General features: G+C 37.7%; 1 protein-coding gene across 1 annotated transcript; it reads right to left on the bottom strand.

The window, feature by feature from the left end:
• Positions 1-1,624: 1,624 nt before the first annotated feature.
• On the bottom strand, positions 1,625-26,773 carry LOC114270999 (Pectin lyase-like superfamily protein). Its single transcript, XM_028212612.2, has 5 exons — positions 26,369-26,773; positions 20,065-20,416; positions 19,772-19,982; positions 19,571-19,639; positions 1,625-2,108 (listed from the first exon to the last, which is right to left on the bottom strand). Exons 1-5 carry the CDS (start codon positions 26,493-26,495, stop codon positions 1,872-1,874), a joined length of 996 nt encoding a protein of 331 aa, XP_028068413.2. The 5' UTR covers positions 26,496-26,773; the 3' UTR covers positions 1,625-1,871.
• Between the last annotated feature and the right edge of the window lie 34 nt (positions 26,774-26,807).

Genomic DNA, 26,807 nt, shown 5'->3' with positions numbered 1-26,807 from the left:
GACTTCATATTACACTAGAGTGACGGATTCTTTGCTCGAGCAAACTGGACGAATTTTGAGTTTTCCAAATTTGTGTTTGAAGTTCAAAAACACGCCTTTCAAGTTTAAAGCTTGCATGGTTGGTCTCAAAAGCTTAGAAACAATTTATAAAACATGAATCTTTGGAACAAAGGTTAAAATATCAAGTTCTTGACATGCATGTAACGAACTCAACTCTTTTCTTTCCAAAACATGTTTATTTGAAGTGTTGAGTTCAAAATCATGAAGAATCTCAAGAAATATCCCTTGTAAGTCCCATGCATGTATGAATTTTGAAGAAAACCAAGTTCAGAGATGAAGAACTAAGCATGCATGTACACAATTCACTCAAACTCACTACACTCTTGATGATTCATGCTCATTTCTTCCAATTACATGCAAATGGTCCTACAATATGGTAAATTCATCTTCTTACATGGATTAACTTCATAAATTATTGGCAAAGAGCATACCTAGAACTTGAATTAGGCCTTAGCTAAGTTTAATTTCTCCAATCTTCCTTTAATTCTCTCTCTCTCTCTCTCGCTCTCTCTCTCTCTCTCTCTCTCTCTCTAAGATGTTGAATTCTCTCTCTAGCTCTCAATTTTCAGCAAAGAGTTGAAGCAAAATGAGCTCCTAAGCTCAATTAGGTTGATTAAGGCCTCACTAATCATCTATGCCTAAGTCTAATCAATTGAGCTTAAGGCTATACAATTATAATTAATTTATTCTAATTAGTTTGATCCGAATAAATTTTTAATTAAACTTACTATATGGTTCTAAATATTCCAACTTGCTACTAAATTAATCAATTTTGATTTCTGAAGTCGTTTGGGTCCTCAACTTCGAATTCTAAGTCAACAATTAAACAGATATTTCGCAAACGAATAGATAAGTATCAAATAACACATAATCATGCAATTTATACCACTTGAAACACTATATAGAAATAATATGGAGGTCGGGATCGTCACAAAAAGTTACTTAAAAGTCAATCTTTTGTGGTTGTGCTGGTTTGCAAAATTAAGACATGTGAATTGTAATATGTTTATTATTTATGTCATGTAATAATGTAATGTAATGGTTCTAAAAAGAATGCATGCTTCACTTCATATAATTAAGCACTACTCTGAATGAATGTCGTAAATGGACTTAATATAACAGATAATAGTTTCCGCACATCTATAAAAAAAAAATAAATAAATAAAATAAAATTTGCCCCGATTATATTAAGAGTCCATCTTACTTTTGCTTTGTTAGGCCTTTGGTAGCTGAGGATTACTGACCGATCAATACACCATCCCTGTTTGGGGCAAGTTGGGGTCGTGATAGGCATACCTGAAATAGACGTCGTGGGTGGTACCAGACGGGAAGCTAAGGGATGAGATCAAAGTATCCATTGCAAAGAAGCTTGTGCCTACATATAGGGAGTTCTATGATGCCCATTTGGCAACCTTGAGTTGGGAGAAAAATCTGGAAGTGTCACTGAGGTATGCACCCTATAATTTGGGGAATTATTTATCAGATTTGTTCCACGGAACTGCCATTTCAGGGAGTTTCATGTTGCCATCGTCATCATTGTCATCATCACCATCACATACACATGTATCCCAATGTCTGCCCTAGATGTTTTATAATTCAATATGACACAGAATGTTAAACATTTTCATAACTAGTACCTGAACTAATTTTTGTATATCCGTGTAACAGTCAGATATTACAATACTTAATTTCAAAGGTTATCTCTACCCCTTCATGGTTCATTGTTGTACTTACTCTAGTCAAACCTACTGGAATAAATTGATTCAACTCCAAACAGTTTAAATCCATAGAGAAAGTATGTTTTGCATGTTCTAAGAAACCACCACTTGCTCGGGTGGCCTTGGAATGGATTGCCAACCTGTGCAGATTTGGAGAACAGTTCTCAAAGAATCCGAGGCAGATTCCATTGTCCATGTTGGATAAAATTCACTTGGATGGAACATGCATTCTTCACCAACCCCGGTTAATAAGCATGCTTGAGCTCCATTCAGGAACAAGTCCCCTTCAGACCTTATCAAGCCAGACTTGGCCTCTTTCTTGTCTGCTGCCTACAGACCATCACAAAACAAGGTCATAACAGTCGGTATAATTGAGGCATTTTCGAACTGAGAACATAGTGCAATATGATATGAACATAATTCAACACGGGAAAATTTATCAAAAAGATAATTGAAGTCGAGACTAGTACTTTATATTTTCATAACATCCATAGGAAGTGGGAGCACTAAGGAGTTCAGATACAGCTCTCAATTAATTCAAAAGTATATATTGAAGAATATATGACAAGCCACTTGAAAATATGAACCTTCGTAAAGAAACCGTACTTGTCTGCCCAAATAGCTTAATTGTTTTAATAATCGAATAACATGAATGTGAAACTTTCATGTATTTGATTTTTTTACATTTTCTGGCCATTGCTTGAGGCTACATGTTCTAACTGAAAGCAAATGACCAATCCACAGGTTCATAGTTGAAACACTACAAAAATGAAGTACCTCACAAGTGATGCAATGTTGTCCTTGTTAAATTTTACCATCATATATTTGTTTCCCCTCATCTAAACGGCGTAAAACACATTCAACGCCTATGATTCCAAAACTTTATTTTTAAGTACAGAACAAGTATATATGTACTCAAATCTACAGCTTTTTTTGTTTTTTTCCTATGTTGAGAAACACTACAAAACTAAAGTTGCTTGCAAGTGATTTAATACTTCCTTCGTTAAATTTGACCATTTTTAAACATTTGTTTTCCTTCATCTAAAGGCTGTAAAATACATTCCCTGCCTAGCAATCGAAAAACTTCAATTAAGGCCTCACTGTACTCAATTCTGCCCTAGGAATAAAATTCAAGCACAAAGTTCTGCAGGGAAAATATAGGGTTTACGTCAACCTACTTGCATAATAGATGCATATATGTACATCTTTAGACCAGTGTTTTGAAAGGAGAGTTTAGGCGCTCGCCTAAACATGACGTGAGGCGAGGTGACACTGTAGCACCTTGACTGTTTGAGGTGAGGTGATGTGTTTTGGATGCGGCAATGCTTAGTCGACAAAGGCGAGCGCCTCGCGATGACGCTTGAGGCGACCAAAGCCAGCGCTCCACCATTTTGATCTTATTTTTGTAATTTTTCATCTGGGCCATTGAAATGAGATGTATCAAACATCTATCTATATGTGTCTCTCACAGCCCTAACAGCCCCAAATTTGTTTGACATCTATCGGCTTTGACTCCTCTGTTCTTCAACAAAGTGAAGCAAAGCATCTTTGACTCTTCTCTTTTTCTTCACAGGCTCGCATCGTCGCAGGCATGCAACAGGTCAGTGTTTGACCCCCCTTCTTCAACTCTTACTCTTCTTCTTCTGCTTCTTCTTCTTCTTCTTCTTCTTCTTCTTTGACTCTTCTATTTTCTTCTTACATTCTTCTATTCTTCTTAGTGTTAAATTTCTACATAGCTTACCCGTAACATCATATACCTTACCGTCATCCATTCAGCAAATGCCACATTAGGGTAAACAAAGACTGAAAAATAAAGACAGTTGTTTAAATTTTAATCTAGCTTAATTTTGATTTAAAACTTTTCAAATTGGGCCCCACAATAAACCATGATTCCTGAAGCAACAAAGAGGTCCTCCACTAGTTTCGTCTACATAGCTGGTGCCAGCGAACAATTTGTGATACACTCAGGAGGGGGAAAAAATGGAAGAAGCTCCTAATGGGTTAAAAAATTGACATCTATGTATGATGAATTCAAGTCATATATACAGACAGTAGGCAAGGAGAATAATAATCCAGTGGAGCTCTTCCCGTCTTCTCAGCAACCAACCAACACTGCGCACCACCGATCGATTGTGTTCACTGGAGCTTGTAACTGACCAAAATCAACCGGCTGGGACCATCATCATATACCACTCGCTCTCATTGATTCCTTGCTGGAACTTAGTCGATGTCGTCGTCGAGGAGGGTGCTCAGTGTGCCTTCTCTGCTATTGCATTGGTTGAGGGCTTCAATCGACGATGGTCGCCGGTGTGGCGAGGGAGGGAAGGGAAGGGAAGGGAGGGTCATTGGTGTTGGGGCCGGAAGGGAGGGGATGGTGGTCAGTCAGTGGGAGGCGGTGGTTTTCGGCAGTGTATGGTCATAGATCCATAAGAATAGGGGGAAGGGGAGGTGCAGATCTGAGAGAGAGCAGGATTGTGAGGGAGGTAATCAGGTGTTGGTGCAAAAGTTTTGGCAAACTTACAAATTTTCTGAGGTGGCCTTATTTAATTGATCAACCATACAAAACAGGATTTATGGTTGATCCATAAATAACTTAGATCACTTCTTCCTTGTTTGCAAAGTAAGGTTTTTAAGAGTATTTAAGGTTGTTTCTGGTCTTAAGGTTAATTTGAGCAAGAGTGGTATTGTGGTCATCTATGAAGCACGGACATGCCGGAATAGGTGTCATAGTGGTGTTGGACACGCGGACACACCGGGGACACGAGGAGACGTACGAGACATGCCAAATGACGTGTCCCTTTAATTTTATTATTTTTTTGCAAGAGACACGCCGAGAACACGAATCATGCTAGAAAAAGTTTAAGAGTTTTAGCCCTAAATCTCAAAATCAGAATAGAAAGAGCGGAGAAAAGAAGAGAAGAGAAAGGTGTTCCTTAAATTCGAAGTCGAACTTGCCAGAAGAAGAAGCTTGTTCCAGTCGACCTCGATGTGGACAACCTCGATTTGTCAAGTAAGTGTCTCTCTCTCTCTCTCTCTCTCTCTCTCTCTCTCTCTCTCTCTCTCTCTCTCTCTCTCTCTCCTGTCGCCTCCTCTGGTCACTCATCTCTCGCCTATCGTTTCTCTCTTCTCTCGTCTCTTTCTCTTCCTTTTCTTTATCTCTTCTGATTATAAGTATTAAATAAAGATAGTGGAAGAAGTTAAAGGATTAACTAATGAAGATTGTGGGTTGTTGGATGCCCACAAAATAATGGTTACTTTTTGCATAATGCTCATAATGATGATGGTGGGATGATGCAATGGTTACTCTATAGTGGTTGGGATTATTTTTTTTTCTTTATATTTTTTTATATTTATAATTATTCCAATATAGTTTTTAATTTCTTTATTTATTTATTTATTTTTCGTCTTTATAAATATAGATGTACCAGTTTTTACATCTATATTAATTTACATAATATTAATTTATTAGTTTGGATTGTTTGGTAACATAATATTTGAAGCTTGGGTAACCAGCTTGGGGAATGATAGAATATCATCCCCTATTTATAAAAGAAGATTAGGGTTTACAAGAAATGCAATTTACAAGATGATCCCTGAGTGCTGTCCCTGAGTGCATAAAATGATTACAGTGATTACAGACAGACCCTAGTGTGCCTTTCGGCGAATATCATATGCTATCACTTAATATAATATGCTAACACTCCCCCTCAAGCTGGTGCGAAGATATCTCTCATGCCCAGCTTGCCTACGATGTCATGAAATGGTTTATTCCCAATTCCCTTGGTGAGAATGTCAGCAAGTCGTTCACCAGACTGGACAAAGGGAGTACAAATGATACCACTAGTGAGTTTCTCCTTAATGAAGTGGCGATCAATCTCAACATGTTTTGTCCTGTCATGTTGAACTGGATTGTGAGCGATGTTGATGGCGGCCTCATTGTCACAGTATAACCGCATGGAGTCCGTCTGATCAATACCTAGATCACGCAACAATAATTTGATCCATAAAAGTTCACACACACCTTGTGCCATAGCTCTAAACTCAGCTTCTGCGCTTGACCTGGCAACCACATTCTGTTTCTTACTCCTCCAAGTAACTAGGTTGCCGCCAACAAATGTGCAATACCCTGAAGTTGATCTCCTATCAGTTACTGACCCAGCCCAGTCAGCATCTGTATAGGCTTCTACACGAAGATGATCATACTTTGAAAAATACAGACCCTTACCAGGAGCAGACTTCAAATACCTCAAGATTCTCATTACAGCCTCAAGGTGAATCTGATGAGGAGCATGCATAAACTGACTAACTATACTGACAGCAACAGCAATATCAGGACGGGAGTGAGAGAGGTAAATGAGCTTACCCACTAATCGTTGATAGCTCCCCCTATCCACAACTTCTCCTCCTTCATCATCCCCTAATTTCTGATTGGTTCCAGGGGGGTGGCACATGCCTTGCAGCCAAGCATCCCAGTTTCCTTCAACAGGTCAAGCACATATTTTCTCTGTGAGATAAATATCCCATCCTTAGAGCGAGCAACTTCAATGCCCAGAAAATACTTCAAGCTGCCCAAGTCTTTGATTTCAAACTCTTTAGCTAAATATTTCTTCAACAAAGGTATTTCCCCACTATCATTGCCTGTAAGAACTATGTCATCTACATAAACAATAAGTGCTGTAGTCTTACCGTGTGAGGAATGTTTCACAAACAATGTGTGATCTGCCTGACTTTGTTTGAAGCCATATTTAATCATAGCCTGAGTGAATCTCTCAAACCAAGCCCTTGGAGACTGTTTGAGACCATATAATGACTTCCGAAGTTTGCATACTTTGCCTTCTGTTTGATGATCCTCAAAACCCGGAGGAATGTCCATATATACTTCTTCTTCGAGGTCACCATGGAGAAAAGCATTCTTGACATCAAACTGATAAAGCGGCCAATCTAGATTAGCTGCTAGAGAGAGAAGTATTCTGACTGAATTCATTTTAGCCACGGGTGCGAAGGTCTCCTGATAATCAATGCCATATGTCTGAGTAAACCCTTTTGCCACAAGTCTTGCCTTGTAACGCTCAATAGACCCATCTGCTTTGTGTTTCACAGTATATACCCATTTACATCCCACAGGTCGTTTGCCCGGAGGTAACTCAGTCAATTCCCAAGTGCCATTCTTCCTAAGTGCTTTCATTTCCTCAATCATGGCTAGTTTCCATTCAGAGGTAGCAAGAGCATCCTGAAAATGGTTAGGAATGCTAACAGAGGAAATATTGGACACAAACGCTCTATATGAGGATGACAAATGAGAGTATGATACAAACTGTGAGATAGGATGTTGAGTACAAGATCTCACACCCTTCCTCTTGGCAATAGGAACATCAAGATCAATGGACTCGAGAGATTCAAAGTTACCTCGACTCTCATCAGAAGCAGGAGATGGCAGTGGGGTAGCAGAAACGGTCCCGTGTATCCAGTTAACTTGTTTTCTGTCTATGTCCCGGACATAAACATGCCCGTCCGTATTCTTGGTGACAGTGGGTTCTATAGTCCCAGTAGAAGAGGGGGGTTCAAGAACAACTGGTTCCACCATAGGAAGCACAGTAGTAGAGGGTGGTGCAAGAACAACTGGTTCCACCATAGGAGGCACAGGACTCACTTCACACCAAGGCTCCCCCGGAAATGAGGACGGTGACACCGGAGAGGACAAGAAATAGGACTGGGATTCAAAGAAAGTGACATCCATGGACACAAACCACTTACGAGACGAAGGGTGGTAACATTTATGCCCCTTTTGAGTAGGAGAGTAACCAAGGAAAACACACTTGAGGGAGCGAGGGTCCAACTTACCACGAGAGGGAGAGTGATTATGGACAAAACAGACACAACCAAATATTTTAGGAGGAATAGAAAACAAGGACTGAGAACCGAGGAGGACGTGAAGTGGAGCCTGTTTGGCCAAGACCTGGGTAGGGAGACGATTAATAAGATGGGCAGCGGTGAGAACAGCGCCGCCCCAATAGGGTCGAGGCACATGCATAAAAAAACACATGCACCGAGCCATGTCAAGAAGATGTCGATTCTTGCGTTCGGCCACCCCATTTTGTTGAGGGGTATTGGTGCAAGAGGTCTGATGGATAATGCCATGAGTAGAGAAATATTGTCCTAACCCAGAATCGATGTACGCCATTATCAGAACGAAAGATTTTGATAGTGGCCCCAAACTGAGTACAAATCATCTTATGAAAAGTGCGAAACACAGAGAAAACCTCACTTTTATCTTTCATGAGATACACCCAAGTAGCACGAGAAAAATCATCAATAAATGTAACAAACCAGCGATGACCTTTCACAGACAGAACACGAGAGGGACCCCAAACATCAGAATGTATTAATGAAAAAGGAACAAAGCTTTTATTCAAACTGGGAGCAAAAGAAGCTCTATGTTGTTTTCCAAGTTGACAAGACTCACAAAGAAAGTCAGACACATGATGATTGGCGAAACTAGAAGGAAATAAATGCTTAAGTAAATGAAAGGAGGGATGCCCAAGACGCCGATGCCACAGCCATACATCAGCGGGGGTAGTAGAAGACGTGGTGGAAGAATAAGCAAGTTTGTCCGGTTGATCTAGGAAGTAGAGACCATTTGCTGCACTACCACTGCCAATCGTCCTCCCCGTGACAAGGTCCTGAAAAAGACAATGATCAGGAAAAAACGTCACACGACAATTCAAATCCTGGGTAAGACGACTTAAGGATAATAGATTAACAGAAAACTTGGGAACATGGAGAACAGAAGATAGATGTATGGTAGGAGTGACTTGGACTAAACCTTTGCCAGAAATGGAAGAAACAGTTCCATCGGCAATCCTAACTTTGTCCTGACCTGAGCGGGCAAAGGATGAGGAAGCGGTACTGAGAGCAGTAGAAGATCGGCGGTCCAACAATTGGCGCAAAGCATCCTCCAGCTCAGTGTCAGAAGCTTGGGTAACAGAAGTAGAAGTAGTATCAAGGGTATCAACGGCACTAGACTGATGAGCCCGGGAATAGCCCTAGATTGACCTGACCGACCTCCTCGAGAACCAGACCGATCACTGCGACCCCCGGATGGAGTCCCATGAAGCTTCCAACACGTCTCACGAGTATGCCGCGGCTTCTTGCAATAATCACAAAATACAGACTCCTTAGCAGCAGACGGATGAGGCAGGCTGAGGCCATCTCGAGGAGTAGACAGTAATGCGGAACGGTCAGTAGAGACAGGGGACATCATAGCAGACCGGCGACTCTCCTCATTTTGTACATAGGAAAATGCCTCCTGAAGTGAAGGAAGAGTATCCATACTCAGAACTCGACCCCTAACTGGATCATACTCCACATTTAGGCCGGCCAAAAATTTAAAGACCCGTTCCCGTGCGATGAACTTCTTGTACCCGACAGAATCAGTAGGGCAAACGGGCTTATAGTCTTCCAGGTGATCAAGGCGTTTCCAGCCGTTGGTGAGGAAAGTGAAGTACTGAAGAACAGTTTGCTCCCCCTGAAGTGTGCTCTCAATAGAGCGGCGCAACTCAAATGCCTGTGAAAAATTCCCTTTGCGGGAATAGGTAACAGCCACAGCCTCCCAAACATCCTGGGCAGTCTCCATAGACAAGTAGCCCTCACCAAGTTCTGGAACCATCGAATGGATAAGCCAACTCATAATTAAAGAGTTGGTAATCTCCCATTGTTCATAACTTGAGTCAGTGGTACTAGGGGCCTGTATCCTGCCATCAACATATCCCATCTTCCCTCTGCTCTTCAAAAACATAGTCAAACTTTGGGACCATGCTAGGTAGTTCTGACCATTAAATAGAGAGGTGGTGATTTTCAGACTAGGGTTGGGATTCTCAATCATGGCAGTAGGTAGAATGGGACTCTCACTCTTTGGTGTTTGAGAAGAAGGGGACACACTGGTGGAATCTATCATGGATACAATACTACCGAACCCCAACACAACTAGGGGCAATCACAAACCTGGAAGGTGGTAGTGATATAACAGGCACAATGACCACTATAAAGATATAACAAAATTAAGAAACCATTTTTGTTTTTTTTTTTTTTTTTGATTTTTTTTTGTTTTTGTTTTTTTTTGTTTTTTTTGTTTTTTTTTTTTATATTGATTTTTTTTTTTTTTTTGATTGATTTATGTAGATATCAGGATATATACATATATTTATATATAAATATATATATATCAGGCTATTTATATATATATATCAGTATATATATATATATATTTATAGATATACTAGAGTATCATACCACAGTGAGGACGACGAGGGACGACGAGTGACGAAGCTGAGGGCGACGAGTGACGGAGACGACAGAGGAGCTGAGGACGACGAGGGCGATGAGATCGACGAGCTGAGGAGAAGACGAAGACGAGCTGAGGACCTGAGGAGATCAACGAAGACGAAGCAGATGATCCAATCGGCTGATGAAGACGAAGCGGCTGATGAAGACGAAGCGGAGTGACGACGGTGGCTGAAGATCGACGAAGCAGATGATCCAACTAGGTACGGTTTTGAACCCTAACCCTAGAGGTGTAGCTCTGATACCATGAAGCTTGGGTAACCAGCTTGGGGAATGATAGAATATCATCCCCTATTTATAAAAGAAGATTAGGGTTTACAAGAAATGCAATTTACAAGATGATCCCTGAGTGCTATCCCTGAGTGCATAAAATGATTACAGTGATTACAGACAGACCCTAGTGTGCCTTTCGGCGAATATCATATGCTATCACTTAATATAATATGCTAACAATATTAATTTACATAACAAATATATATTAATAAAAAAATAAAAAAAAATTGTTATGTCCCCCGCCGTGTCCGTGTCCGTGTCCGTGTCCGTGTCTCCATTTTTTTTTGAAATAACCGTATCCCATGTCCGTGTTCGTGTCCCTTTCCATGTCCGATTGAAGCCGAAATGTGTTGCATTGAGGCTAGTAATTGATATTTCTTAACCCTCTTGTTGATATAACTTGGTACATTTTACAAGTATTTGATCTTAATCAAGGTTGGATGTGCCTAAAGTGCAAAATGAGTCAGAAAGTGAAGCTTTAACCCAAAACATGCACCACGCATGGAGAAGCATTCCCGCACGGGTGGCCCCCTTCCTCAAGGCCAAATCACACTGTAGCAATCCGCACATGCAGAGGGTTTTTCCCGCACGTGCGGCCCATATTTCCTGCACGTGTGGCTTACTCGGGGTGCGTGCGTCATTTTATTAAGTCACATGCTCTGTTGAGAGAGTATAAAGGCAAAAAAAAGAAGGCTTTCCTAAGGTTTAAATATTTTGGAGAAAAAGAGAAGAGATGCTAGGGTTTTGAAGAGAGAACTTGGACTTCAAGGTTGTGCTTCATGGCGGCTTCATCCTTTTGATCTTCTCAATCCTCCATGAGCGGCTAGTTCTCCATTTCTAGGGTTTTAATGAAATCTAGCCAAGTAAATGCAGATTGTTCTTATGGTTTGATTTGTGTATTGGTTTGAATAAGTTCTATGGATGTTTTAGAAGTTTTTAATAACATTTCTTTTTATCTCTTCAAGTGTTCTACCTTTTGTGATTGTTGAATGCTTTCAATACAATTGTTTTCTTTGCATTCTTGTTCAAAGTATGAGATGAGTCATGTTACGAGAGACGAGCCGTGTTGCTACTGTAGTTTTTTTGAGAAAACGACTCGTACTACTTGAGATGATTCGTTCCTATACGTTGAACGTGACAATCCTCTTGATCAATGTTTCAAGCTTGTAGTTATGAAACATTGGATGGTTCAGACTATATCGCAATCAATTCCCATTATTAAAACCTATTTATGTAACTAATGGTGGATTCGTTGCCTTAGGATTTTTTCCCAAAATAATTTCTCAACTCTAGTATTTATTGTTTATCAAATTTCTCATTTACATTTTATCTCGTTTCAATATAATATTCATCAACCATTCTCATCAAATTAACTTAAGAATCTTGCAATTAAAATAGTTAAATTTCACATTAGCCCTGTGGATCGATACCTAGGCTTAGCCCTATTCTATGGAATTGGAACCGAATTTAGTTCTTTATGTTTGGTGTGCTAAACGACCTATCATTGTCCGTCGTCCATAGGTGAGCATTAATTTGCAATATAGTTCAAAGCTTGGCAGATAACCTAGGGTGTTCCATCGGGAAGCTTCACATGAAATATTGGGGGCTACCACTAGGGTGTAATCCTAGAAGTAAATCCTTTTGGATGCCAATGGTGGAAAAGATAGGTAACAGATTGGAGGGTTAGAAGAGAGCTTTGCTTTCAAAAGAGAGGAGGTACACGTTGATTCAATCCGGTCCAAGTGGTATTCCCATCTATTTTTTGTCCCTTTCAAGGTTCTAGTTAGCATTGCAAAATCAATAGAGGGTTTAATGAGAGATTTCTTATGGGAAGGAAGGCATGAGGGTAAGAAGATGCACTTGTTTAGATGGGAGACTGTTTCACTGTCTAAGGATAAAGGGGGGAATGCAATAGGGGGCTTACAATATGCAACACTGTAGTAAGAAATCTTGCCCTTCTCAAAAAGTGGCTAAGGAGATTTCCTTTGGAGAGTGACCCATTATAGCATTCTATTATTAAAAGCAAGTATGGGGTTCAAGATATGGTAGGTCTGCTCATGTGGTTTTTGAGAGGTAATTGTCTATCTCCTTAGAAGTCAATATCTCATATTTTCTCTCTTTTTTTCTTGATTTCTTTCTCTAAGCATGGGAAAGGGGGAGAACATTCAGTTTTGGGAGGATATTTGGGTCAAAAATTCTGCTTTTGCTATGGATTTCTTGGTATAGGATTGCGAATTCTCATGATTCCTCCATTGTGTCGTTAGCATGTTCTAGTTTCGCTCCAATTGCATGGAATTTTAGATTCTCTAAAAATCTTACTGATAAGAAGGTTAGTGATTTAGCCTCCTTCTTGTCTTGTATTGATCATTTGTCTTTGGATTCTTCCTCGAGTCATAAACAAGTTTGGCTCTTGCATACTTCCGGTGTCTTTTGTTGCAAATCTTTTTTTGATAAAATCATTGAAAATTCAAATGCCCTGTTCTTTCCTCTTCACAAAAGAATTTGGAACTCTTTTGCGCCTCTCAAAGTGAAGTTTTTTATATGGTCTTTGGTTCATGGAAGCATTTTGACCAATGATGCCTTTCAAAAGAGGAGAATTAATCGTTATCTTTTTCCTCAATGGTGCATAAGGGAGAGAGGGAGTCTCTGAATCATCTTTTTTTACATTGCCTAGTGGCAAGATGATTGTGGTAGTAGTTTTTTTCATTGGATGGCCCCTGAATCAAGTAGTTCCATGTTCTTTATCGATTTTTGATTTTTGGGCTCAAATAAAAAAGTGAAGGTCTTGGGGCTTTGTGCAGTTTTTGCATTATTTTGGATAATACGGTTGAAAAGAAATGCAAGGATCTTCGAGGATAAAAGCGTTGATGTCTTCTCAATGTGGGAGAAAATCAAATTCTTAGCATCTTTTTAGGCATCAATGGCTCCCCCGTTTAGGGGGATTCCACTTTTCTTGAATTCTAGCGATTGGAAGTCCGTGTACGACTCTTAGGCTTTTTTTGGTTTCTATTTTTGAGGACTTCTTGTCCTCCTTTGTATGTACCTTTTTCTTTTTTTTTTTTGTTCTCCATTTTAATAAAAGTTTTCTTTTATTGCTGATCAAAAAAAAAAAAATTTTATATCTTTAATATTTTATTTATTTAGTTTAATCTATAGTTTAATTACTATTCTCAGGATTTGTTTCTTTTTTTCGGTATGTTTCTTAGTGATCAAGAATTTTAAATTAGAATTCTGAAGATTTGTTTTCTATGTTTCTTAGTCATCAAGAATTTTACTTTCCTTATTTTTATTACAGTTTCTTTTAGTCTATAAATAAATGACATTGTAATTTGTCAGAGTTCACTAATGAATTTGAGTTGAGAAAAGTTGTGCCTTTTGTATGTAGGGCTGTGGCCCATGTTCTACTCTTGAAATTCTTTTCTTCCCGAAGCTTGGTTCTTTTTCTTTATTGTCCATATTTTCTGATTTGAATCAATTGAAAAATATGATGGATTTATTGATAGTCACCATGTATCGTTTGGTATTAAAGCCCAATTTTGATCCATCTTTTCTATTTGATTCACGTGATTGCCTTCTTCATACAGTCTCCTGGTATTGAACCAACATCAAATCCATCTTTGAAAAAGAAAGACAAAGTCATGGTCACCAGCATTGAGTTATACTCGAAACTATACATCAAGACCTACAAGGTTTTAAAGCCTCCCATAATAGAATGTCAGCTCAATTGGCACAAATACAAACAATTTTGGGTAAATTTTGGGGTAATTCAAGAACTCCTAAAGATCACGATCAAGTAGAAATTCTTATCATTTGACAGAAATTTCAAAAGAGGTCGAAGTCTTAGAAGCCATCATTGTAGTGCAAGAAAATCTCACACAGGAAATGGTTTTACTGAACGAAGAGCATCCTATTACAAATTCTTTTATTAAGTTACACGGTTAATTTTGTTCGAGTTGAAAAGTTTCTTTGTATATTCAATCCAAGTCTAATAGGCCTTTTCAGCATCTTGAAAATTAAGAACTGTTAGCCTGGGAAGAAAATAAAACAACTAATCGAAATATTAAATTTGTTGGCATGGCTGCATTCAATACTTGGAGAACTTGAGGACGAGTGCTTTTTTTTAATTCGGGTAGAATGATATGAAGCAATGAAGCACAGACATGGCAAACCCAATTCCGTAGAGGTGTCGGAAACAAGGGCACGCCGGGGACACAGGGACATGCCATGGACACATAGCTTGTCCCCTTTTTTTTTTGCTTTTTGTTTTGTTTTTTTGGGTATGGGACACAGCTGGGACACAAAAGAGAAGAAAGAGAGAAGAGAGGAGTGACTTGGTATTTGCCCTAACCAGACGAGACGACAAACTTGACGACCTTCGAAGCTCCAACCTTCGACCTTCGACGAGAGACGCCTTCGATCAAGCTCTCTCTCTCTCTCTCTCTCTCTCGCTCGCTTCGTGAGCTCTATTTCTCTCCTCTCTCTTCGAACTCTGTTACATATATATAACCTAGAATATTATATAGATATATAACCAAATTAAGCCTTAAGTCCAATCAAATGGGATCGGCTACATGAATCCTCCTTCTCTACTCGACTCTATCAACGGCCATTTGGTTAATCAAATTAAGAAGATTCATATTTCTAGTTACTAAACTAGCCTATGTCAATCTAGGTCTACCACTTCCCCTAACACTTCCATCTACCGTCAATGTATCACATCTCTTCACTACTGCCTCTATTGATCTCCGTTGTATATAACTAAACCATCTCAATCTATTCTCTCTCACCTTAGGCCTCGTTTGTCAACAACACATTTTAGCCAAAAAATAACAAGTTGTCACATCACTCTCTCTACTTTTCTGCACATCTTTTCGTACAAAGCCAAAAAATTACTAAAATAGCCTATTTCCAAACAAGGCCTTATCTTCTATCAGTGATATTCCTACCCATTCACGAATATACTCATTCCTAATTCTGTCTTTTCTAGTCTTGCCACACATCCACCTTAGCATTCTCATCTCAACAATACTCATCTTATCTACATGTTGTTTCTTAGTTTCCTAACATTCCTTCTCATACAACATCGCTGGTCTAATAATCGTTCTATAGAACTTTCTTTTTATTCTAGTGGGTACTCATTTATCACATAGTACCCGAAACGCACTCTTCCACTTAAGCCAAACCAAGCCAAACCAAACCAAGCCAAGTCTTAAGTCCCATCAAATGAGATCGGCTACATGAATCTTTCTTCTCCACGCGGACCTATCAAAGGCTATTTCATTAGTCAAATTAAGTAGATTCATATCTCTATTTATAACGCTAGTCAACGTTGCCTACCCCGTCCCCTAACACTTCCATCTACCGTTACAGCATCGCATCTCTTCACTACTGCCTCTGTTGGTCTCCGTTGAATATGACCAAACCATCTCAAACGATTCTCTCTCAACTTATCTTCTATCGGTGCTACTCCTACCCATTCCCAAATACACTCATTCCTAATCCTGTGTTGTCTAGTCTTACCACATATCCACCTTAGCATCCTCATCTCAGCCACACTCATCTTATCTACATGCTGTTTCTTGGTTGCCCAACACTCCGTCCCATACAACATAGCTGGTCTAATAGCCGTTCTATAAAACTTACCTTTCAGTCTAGTGGGTATTCGTTTATCGCACAATACCCCAGACGCACTTCTCCACTTACACCATCCCGGCTTAATCCTATGGGCCACATCTGCATCAATCTCTCCCGCTGTTGTGAAAATCGACCCTAAATAACGAAAATGTTCACTCGTAGGCAGTTCTTGGTTCTCAATCTTCACTTCTCCTCTATTTCCATTGTTACTGTTACTAAAATTACACTCCATGTACTCTGTCTTAGTTCTGCTTATCTTAAATCCTTTAGATTCAAGTGTTTCTCTCCAAGTCTCCAACCTAGTGTTAACTCCTTTAGTTTGATCTACTAACATGATACCATCTGCAAAAAGCATACACCATGGCACATCATCTTGAACATTTCTCGTCAACTCATCCATAACTAAAATAAAAAGATAAGGACTTAGAGTTGATCCTTGGTGTAACCCTACAGTAATTAGATATTATATATCTATATATATATATATATATTTTTTTTATTTATGTTTTCATAAATTATACTTATAAATGTATATATATATATGTTTTTATTATAAATTTTATATATATATTCTAATTTATATATTATATATTGTCTGTATAAATTTATGTATATTTATTTATATATTATATTTATTGAATTAATGTTATTATGTTAGTTTTTGTTAACAAATAAATAAATATATATATATATATAATAAAATAAAAATTGCCATGTCCCCTACTATTTCTGTGTCCCCATTTTTTGGAAATTGTCATGCTCCGTGTCTGTGTCCGTGCTTCATAGATGCAAAATGTTCATCGATATTCATGGTAACTTTATAATTTTATTTGTCTTTAATATTCTATTTATTTATTTAACTTATAGTTTAATTAGAATACTATGGATTTGTTAGGATTCTCAAGATTTGTTTTCTTTTAGTATCTATTTTAGTGCTCTAGAATTTTAATTAAAATCTCAGAATTTGTTTCCTTTTAATATGTTTCTTAGTCATTAAGAATTTTAGTTTTCCTTATTCTTATTAGGGTTTATTTTAGCCTATAAATAAAGGCTATGACATTGTAATTTGTCGGAGTTCATTAATGAATTTGAGTTGAGAAAAGATATGGCTTTTTGTGTAAGGTCGTGGCCCATGTTCATCTCTTGAAAATTATTTTCTTCTCAAATGCTGGTTCTTTTCTTTTGGAACCATTCTTCATAGTTTCTAGTTTAGAATCAATTGAAAAACAGGACAGATTTCTTAATAGCCACCGTGCATCACTGAGCTCTTGCATGGTTGGAGGGGCCTGAGAGTGGGTAAGAGTCTAAGATAAGGAGGAAAGTGTTACTGTTCCTTTGTGCTTGATGTGGTGCATTAAGGTAGAAGGGAACCAGCAAGCTTTGAAGTTGTAGAGGATTTTTTTTGTTCTTGTGAATAACAAATTTTTCTTTTGCTTGGATTGTAGGCGTTTTGTATAGTGTGGCACCTCGATGATGCTCCTTTTTTCATATATAATTTATTTAAATATAAACAAATAAATGATAGGATGCTCACCCACATCCTCACTGACAGCTGAGAACAGATAATTTAAAGAACAAACTTCTAATACCTAAAAAAAGGTTAAAAACAAGACATTACATGTAACAAGCACAGATAAGTAACTGAACTAAAACAATAATGACTCAAAATCAAGGTTCTGAAAAGCAGTTGCGGTCACCGTAACGGTGGCAGTGGTGTGGGTGTGATTGCGGTTGCAGGGTGTAAAAGCTGTAGCGTAACGGTTGCAATAACCGAAACCAATGTTTTCAAACCCAGACTGGACCGGCCGGTCGAACCGGTTGGACCGAGAACCGAGCCTTGTTCTGGTCCGGTCAACCCCCTAAACCCGGAGTGGGGCCAAAACCGGAAAAAACCGGTGACCCAGTGGTCGAACCGGCAAAACCGGTGACCCGGACCGGGTCAGGAGGGTCAGACCGGTCTTTTTCTCTTTTTTTTTTGGTTTTACTTTTTTTTATTTTCTTTCTTTCTTTCTTATATATATTTATATATATATATATATATAGATAAATATATTTTAAAATTTTGACTAAAAATTCTTATTTCAGGAGTCTCCTCTCGTAAGGAAGAGTCTCATTGAAAACTTGAGAAGATTATGAATGTCTATTCCTATTTATAGGAAAAGATTTTTCAAAGAGAACCTACAAAATTCTGTGTGGAATTCAATCAAATTATTTGAAACATATTAATTGGAGGGAGAGTTGAAAATTTCATTTCCTTCCAAAATTAAATATAGCATTCTATCAATTTATTTGGAGGGAATGGTTAAAAAATTTAATTTCTTTAAAATAAGTGACTTTTTTTTATCAATTATGACTTTATTAAATATTATTAATAAATACTATGCAACAATTTTTATTTTTATTTGATTATTTATATATATTTTTATTTATTTATAATTTATAATTATATTTTTTAATTATATAATATTAATTATGATGTCACGGTTCGACCGCTTTGACCCGACGGTTGAATCGGTGACCCGTTCATCCGGTCCCTTTTCCGGTTCGCTCACCGGTCCGGTTTTGAAAACATTGACCGGAACCGTGAATTTTTTTATTTTTCACACAATTTAAAAAAAACTTACCGATACACATTTTTTTTCCATGATCATATTTATGGGGTTTAAAATAAATATTGATCAATTTTTATAAATTTTTAAGTATGATCCAATATATTTCATATTTTTAAATCACTATAAACTGAGTTTTTTACATTTTATTTTAATTAATGACTTTATATTATACAAAAAATCAATCACTAATTATTATATATAAGATAAACAATAACAAAAGTAAGAGAATAAATAAGAGCCTGAATATATATATATATATATATACATATTTTAACCAAGCCAAATAGATAATGACCACACTTATTATCATTATTATTATTATTAAAAAATAATATATAGATAAACACACACAAATAAAATGGTTGAGTGATAGCAGTTAAATAGAATAACATAGGTCTTACAGCTTCAACAAATCAATAACATGTTCTTTATCTTCCCTCCTCTCTCTCTCTATCTCTTGCTCCTCTATCTTCTCTCTTTATCTTCCCTCTTCTCTCTATCCCCCTTCCTCCATTTTCAGCTTTTTTCTTTGTGTTTTTTCAAAAGAAGCCGTTTAGAGCCGTTACGTAACAGTGCATAACAGGCCGTATGTTACGCACCATTATGACCATTTTGGCCGACACACTTGTGAATCTCAATCACACTGCAAAAGCAGCCGTAACGGGTGGCGGTAACCACGTTACGTAACGGTTGCGGCCGCTTTTTAAAACCTTGCTCATAAATTTATAATTTTGGCTAGATATATGCTTTAAGTAAATTGTGTCTAAGTCCTCCCTTTGAAATAAAAATCTTACGGAGCAGATTTAATCAGCATTTTTTTCAAAAGCGTTTATTACAACATCCACAGTTTTTTTGTTAAGTCTCAAAACCAAAAATAAAAAAGTCAAGAAAATATTAATCTATGGAACAGAAAGCAATAGATAGTTGATTTACCTTTTCTGTATAATATTCAAAAGTTTTTTTCTTCTGTCCTGCTTCATAGACGTTGCATTGAGAGTATATCTAAGAAACAAAAGCAGAAGGCATATTAGATGAGACAAGAGCCTGTAATTAGAATCGCAGCTTTATTCCATGCAAATATTCTAGATGCACAATGCTCCATATGATATACTCAAGAACCCAATAATCATTTACCTGTGATTCCACACTAGCACAAACAGCATATATGCCCCAGTTTCTGGTGTAATTGTTGTACAGATGAACTTTACCAAATCTAAGACGAGGTTGTCTTTGACGTGTCCCATCAAAGAAACAATGGTGAATGGTCACTCTAATGCATCTGTCACCAATGTGAGTGGGGTCTGCTCCAATAAGCATTGTTTTGTCATGTTGTGCAAAGTAACATCTGGTGCCACAAACAAATGAACTCGTCAGGAAGCAGTATTTATTCATTGATTAAATCATTCAGTGCAGTAAAATTAGCCCACCTAGAAACAGTAATATCTGTGCTTTGTCTTGTTATATCAATAAGTCCATCATCATAATCACGCAGGCTACATCGGTCTATCCATATGTGCTTAGAATTTGGTTTTATTTGTATGCCATCAACATCATGTCCTCTACCACCTTCAAACTCCAGATTGCATATGATTACATGTTCACATTCCTTCAGCCTCAAGCCTTTACCTGTGAGTTTTATCCGGTGGCCACGTCCATCAATTGTCTTGTAAGATGACACATTCAAGTAAGATGAGAGATGAATGGTGCCTGAAACTTCAAAAACAATCCAGAGTGGTTCCTTTTTACGACAACCCTCACGAAGTGATCCTGGCCCATCATCTGCAAACAAAAACATGGGTATTCACAATATCAAAAAAGCATAATAGACAATTCTGAAAACTTTCCTAAAGCCACATTAATAATGTCACTGAATTTAAGTACAAGACATTATAGACACCTAAGTGGAACCCAGAAACTGATTTTGTGCAAATCCGTTTAAATCAAAAGGTTAATACCTTATTTCTACAAAGTCACGAGTTTAAACTGGCAGTCGTGGTTGTGGGGTAAGGACTGTGGTGGTCGTAGGGTAAACGTGGCGAGGGTGGTTGCAAGTGGTGGTAGGGGGGAGTGGAGTTGGTGGTAATCGTGACAGTAGTGATAATGAAGTGACAGTGGCAGTGGCATTAGCATTAGTGTTGTGGTGGTGTCGGCATCTGTGATGGTGATTGTGTGGTGATGGAAGGGTGGGGTAGTGATGGGGTGATGATTGTGTGGTGGTGTAGTGGTGACAACATTGATGCCAGAGGTAGAAGAGCGGTAGCAGCAATGTGGTGGTAGTGGAATGACAGTGGTGGTGGTGGTGGTGGTGGTGGTGGTGGTGGTGGTGGTGCACCTCAATAGCTATGAAGCATGTGTACATATACTAGTACTGGTACCTTACGGATGCCATCAGTAAGGTAGGGTATAGGTACTGTTGCGTACGTTGATAAAAAAATATATATATTTATTTTTATTTTTAAGTAATGCAAAAATTAGTTAAATGGTTTAGTTCGTCAACTTACAATTCACATTTAATACCAAAAGTAAGGTATAAACCAAAATTAAATGTTATTATATTAAAAAACTTAAAAACCAAAGCTTAATTTTTAAATCATACTAAGCATAAAAAATAAAAAACAAATAAATACATAGTCCAATGAAACTAACTATATAGAAGAAGATACTATTCCAGTCGAGGTACATCTTAGGTATATACCGAGTTCCTCTAGGATACAACAAAAATTAAGAAGAAAAAGTTTAGGTATGTGTTTTATGTACCCGATATGTATGCAGAAGTACTATATAAAGTAGCAATATCTGATAAGTACCCGGTTCGAGAGTACAACATGTTTGTCAAAGTACCCGTGTTTCATAGCTCAATAATGAGTCTAAGGAGTTGGTAATTCAGCACTCAACATTAACTAAAAAGTCTATTACTTAAAATTTTAACCTATTTTGAAATGACTAATTACACAAAACTCCCATTAGATCTTAATAATTATATAGACCTCCCTTGTGGTTTCTAAAATTACCAGAACTTCCCTTCTCAGTGTTGTCGAGTGATGGTAAGTAACATCAATTATAAGTTTACTATTGTATCCTTCTATAAAATTCTATTTCCATTACTTATTTATTAATCATTCCCTATCTTCATACCCAAACACTTCCATTACCCAAAACCTAACCCACGTCTCCTCCTCTCTTCTCTCATCTCCTCTTCCCTCATTGGCTCACCCTCACTCAAACAGCAATAGTACTACCACCACCACTTCCTCTTCTCTCTAATCCGCACCATTACCACCACCGGTGGCCACAACCTTATCCCCACCATCTTGTTTCCACTAACTTACATCCATTTTTTGCAACATTCATACTATATGGAGGCCCCTTATCATCCAATTCCACCACTATCCCCTTCATCCTCTTTCCCCACCACTTCCTTCTCCATAGTAGCACCACCTAATAGTCACCACCAGAACTTCCCCCACCACATGGGCAGATCTTCTTTTTTACTCCATCGAACAAGTACCTTACACGGATTTTGGATTTCAATTTATATGGATTTTGAATTTCAAAATCATGTTCTTACCAATCCCTTACTTTATCTGTTTCTTGAATTGTTGCATTGTTCTAATTTATCATCTTTTTTTGATCAACAACAAAAGAGTTTATTGATAAATCAAAAAAGGGAGCTAGGATAAGGCATCCTCTTACAAAAGGAAAATGAAATACAAAGAACATAACCCTAACAAGATTATCTCAAGCAAAAGCCTACACTCCCACACCAACAACCAATCTCTAACAAACAAAAAAAGTAACACCCCAAAAAGAGAGAATTTCCTAAAGCCCAAAAGAAAGTTAAGTGACAACTTTATCCCACAAACAATACACTTCCCAAAATTTATCTTCGAACAACCAGACATTTCTTTCCAACCATAGAACCCAAAAAGTTGCAAAGATGGCACAAGACCATAGCACTTTGGCTCTCTTCAATCGTCCAAAAGCACAAAAATCAACTAGGAGCATATGCACACCACCTTTTGGTGCTACCCACATAACATTCCTCAAGAGAAACAATTTGTGCCATAAATTCAAAGCAATTGAGCAGTGCAAAAATAAATAATTCAAGGATTCCCCATTCTTACAACACATAATGCACCACTGAGGATTTAGAAAATGATTAGGTCTCCGTTTATGCAATGTATCATTTGTCAAGATGCATCCATGAACCAAGGCCCACATGAACACCTGCACCTTTAGAAGAACACAAGCCTTCCAAATTCTTTTGCAAAAGGAAAACTGAGGAACATAAAGATTATCGATGATTTTATCAAAAAGAAGACTTGCAAGAAAATATACCAGATGAGTGAAGAGCCTAAACCCTCTCATCCTCCAAAAGAGGAGCCAAAGAAAAATGATTAATTTTGGACAACAAAGTAGTCAGTTGTGTAGCCTCCCTATCATTAAAATTCCTAGAAAAAACAAAATTCTAGAAATTGAAGCCAAAAGTGAGCAAGCCATGGAAATAGTAGAAGAATTATGAGACCAAGCCACTCTATAAAGAAGTGGAAAATCCGAAACAAAAGAAAATTGACCCATCCAAACATCCTCCCAAAATTGAATGAGTTCCCAATTGCCACCCTTATAGAAAGATAACGAGACCAAAATGTGTAGATTTTGATAAATTAATTTCCAAGGAGCATGACAGTTACCCCTCAAAACCACCTGTAAATCCCTACCATTGCCTTGAGTCCCATACTTGCTTCTAATAACCGAATACCATAGTGAATCACTCTCAATTGTAAATCTCCATACCATTTGCCAAGAAGAGCCATGTTCCTAACCACAATATTACCAATATCCAAAACCCCCTTATCCTTAGGCAACGAAACTAAATCCCAATTCACCAAGTGATCCTTCTTCCACTCATCCTTGCCTTCCCAAAGAAAATCCTTCATCAACTTTTCTAAAGACCTTGCCACCTTCACTGGAATCTTGAACAAAGATAAAAATAAATGGAAATACCACTCAAAACAATCTTAACTAAGGTGTATCTACCCTCACGCGACAGTAAAGCCTTACTCCACCCTTCCAAACTCTTACCAATCTTTTCCACTACTGGATTCCAAAAAGATTCACATCTAGGATTACTCGCCAATGGAAGACCCAAATACTTGAACAAGAGTGTCTCGATACCACATCCTAAAAGTGCCACCCTACTTCGAAGCTGATCTTGCTGCATATTAATGCCCACCACACTACTTTTTTTCCAAATTAACCTTAAGCCCTGAGATTACCCCAAAAAGTCTCAAAATCAAAAAAGATTAACAAGCTGTCTTTCATCCCCTAAAGAGAAAAATCTGGTATCATCTGCATACTGCAAGTGTATCACACTAATTCTATCCCTCCCAACCTCTAGTCCCGCAAAAGGACCTACTTCTCTAACTTTATCAACCATCCTTCCAAGCATGTCAGCCACCAAAATAAAAAGAAAAGGGAATGGTGGATCCCCCTGTCGTTACCCTCGCGAAGCCAAAAAAACATTCCCCTGGTTTACCATTAACTAGAACTGACATATTATATGTCGACAAACATCCCCTAATTTCAAGTTGGTTATTCTTCACCTACACAAGCTGAGGTAGCCATTCAAAAATTAGGAAAGAGAAGGAATGGGTTTGTCCATATGTGACGGATATGGGTAATTATATATATATATTTTTTTTTTTTTTGCACCTTGTTTCATTCGAAAGTAAGCAAATATATGGGGGGCGGGGCTATAGGGTGGGAAGTTGTCTCCTTTGAAGAGGATAAAACAAAATTGTTTGCAATGAAGTGCTGGTGTGATGGCCAATCATACTTTTCACCTTTGAAGTGTTTGACAAAACGTGTCAACGATGGTGTGAAAGCACACAACAAAATAAAGCTAGAGTCAGCATTCATATAAATGTGTATCACTTTTTAAGCAATGAAAGGTTTAAATTTAAACCGTTTTTCAAAAGACATGACCTAGGTGTATTAGTTTTGAAGCATTGCCTTTTTTTTTTTTTTTTTTTTTTTTGCCAAAAGCAAGGAATGTAACTTGACTAAATTTATGGCCCAGAAAAAACTATTATGTGTGGATGGGTATGGACGGGGGACAGTAGAATGGGTCTACTTCCTCTCACTCTATGCTTCTATCTCTTACTATATGCATTGTTTACACACATATCTATTTCTACTTAGAAATTGGTCAGTGGTTGTGATTGTTTGGTGAAAGTGTCAATGGTGAATACAGAGATCAAAGGAAAAAGATGAAGAAGATGGTGGCATCGTTGGCGAGAAGTAAGAGGCGAGAGAGAGAGAGAGAGAGAGAGAGAGAAAAGAAGATGAGGGAGGCAATACTCTCATTGTCACCAATAAAAACTGTTTTGTTAGAGATAAGGATAATTTTGATATTTAGTTACCAAAGTTCACTGGCATAAGCATTTTCTATTACCATTTCTTATGGCCAAATAACAAAAGGGATATATGTGTATATTGTCAACAAAAATAAGAGAGGATAGTGTAATTTCAGAAACTACAAGAGAGCTCCCCGTAATTGTTAAAAATCTCAAGGAAGGTAGGTGTAATTAGCCCATTTAAAACAAAAATACTTTAAATTTTAATTAATATGAATTTTGGTTATGAAAACGCACTTGCATAGAACAACTAGATACATGTTGCTACCAGGGGCCAAAAATTCAGCTTCTGATTCTTTGAACTCATCTTGCCAGTGTGAGTGTAAGGCATTGTGAAGTTTACTTTTAATATCCCATACCCCCTCTCGTTTGACTATTGCAAAAAAAAATGAACAAACAAAAAAGGGAAAAAAATGATCACTTACAAGAGTAGAAGATCTTAAAACCAAGCAAAGTCTTTTTTTTTTTTTGTCCCTTTTTTTTTTTGGTATATCCAAATCTATGTTACCTGAAACATGGATCGTTCTGGTACACCTCATGCTCTGAAATATGGTATGATAGGGGTAAGTTTGTATACATCAAATTTAAAAATTTAAAATCCTTCTAGAGTAATTTTTTTTCACTATTATGCATCCAATAAAATGTTAAAAAAAATTTATAAAAAAAAATGGTCAAAATATTTCTATGAGCATTATGATCCATTTTTTTTATGCTTTTGCCCTATCAAAACTTAACTCATCTTAGATTTTGGTTCATTATATTTGATTTTTTTTTTCTAAGATAACAATTAAAGAAATATATTGGAAAAAGCTTTTGGATCGCTCAATTTATTGTTTTGGAAAGAAAGTGTCTCATGTTTTAGAATGTGCATATGAATACGTAATGTGCTACGATATTAGCGTTTTCTGGAAATATAGATCCAAATACAACTACAGTGTCCAAAATGGTAGAGAAGGGAGGTAGTTGGGGGAGTGGAACCTCCCAGTGATAGTGCTAGAAGGTTTTTATGAAAGGATAACGCAGTAATTAATTATGGATCTTAATTGGGAACTATATATTAATAAATAAATAAATCACACATGAGATCCGATGTAAATGCAAAAGGGTTTTGGATTTACATTTCCAGAATCAACAAAGCAATTTCTGATTCACAAACGCAGAGTCGCAGACACATAATATACAAACATTTTATGCAACTCTCTCTAATTTTGGTAGATAATCACAATCATGAAATTTTGATGGTTGACATTGAAAATGCAGAACCAATTATATAAATGATGGAAGTGAAGAAAAAGGGAGAGGATAGAAAGAGAACCGTTCAAGGAGGTGACGAAATAGAGGGGTCCGTGGAGGCCACCGAGGGAGAAGCGGCCGAAACCCTCGGCACGGCCGGCCAACGCTCTGAGGCTGCAATCGACGTCTGAGTAAGGAAGCGACTCCATGAGACTGTGTCCCCCACTGGAGCTCTGGTTTTGTCCAAGGAAGGAAAACAAATAGCCTAGCTGAAAAGGGGGGGTCTGGGCTGTCCCCGGTGGTTAAAAATAGGGAGACTTTCAAGGAGAGGTTGACCTAGTGAATTTGCCTGGGTTGTGTCCGTCTGTTTTGGAGGTTTCTCCTCAAACTCTCCGTGGCTGCCTTGGCTTCATAGCGTTTGTCTTTTTGTCTAATCACTCGGTTTGCTACGGTGAGTAAGAAATTCTAAAGTTCTTTCTGTCTTACTTCAAAAAGGTAAAAAAAATTATTATTTCATTTAA

This window comes from Camellia sinensis, chromosome 8 (assembly GCF_055761805.1).
Source record: "Camellia sinensis isolate YWXY chromosome 8, ASM5576180v1, whole genome shotgun sequence".
NCBI lineage: Eukaryota > Viridiplantae > Streptophyta > Magnoliopsida > Ericales > Theaceae > Camellia > Camellia sinensis.
Note: the sequence above shows the minus strand (reverse complement) of the source record. Positions and strands in the feature narration are given on the sequence as shown.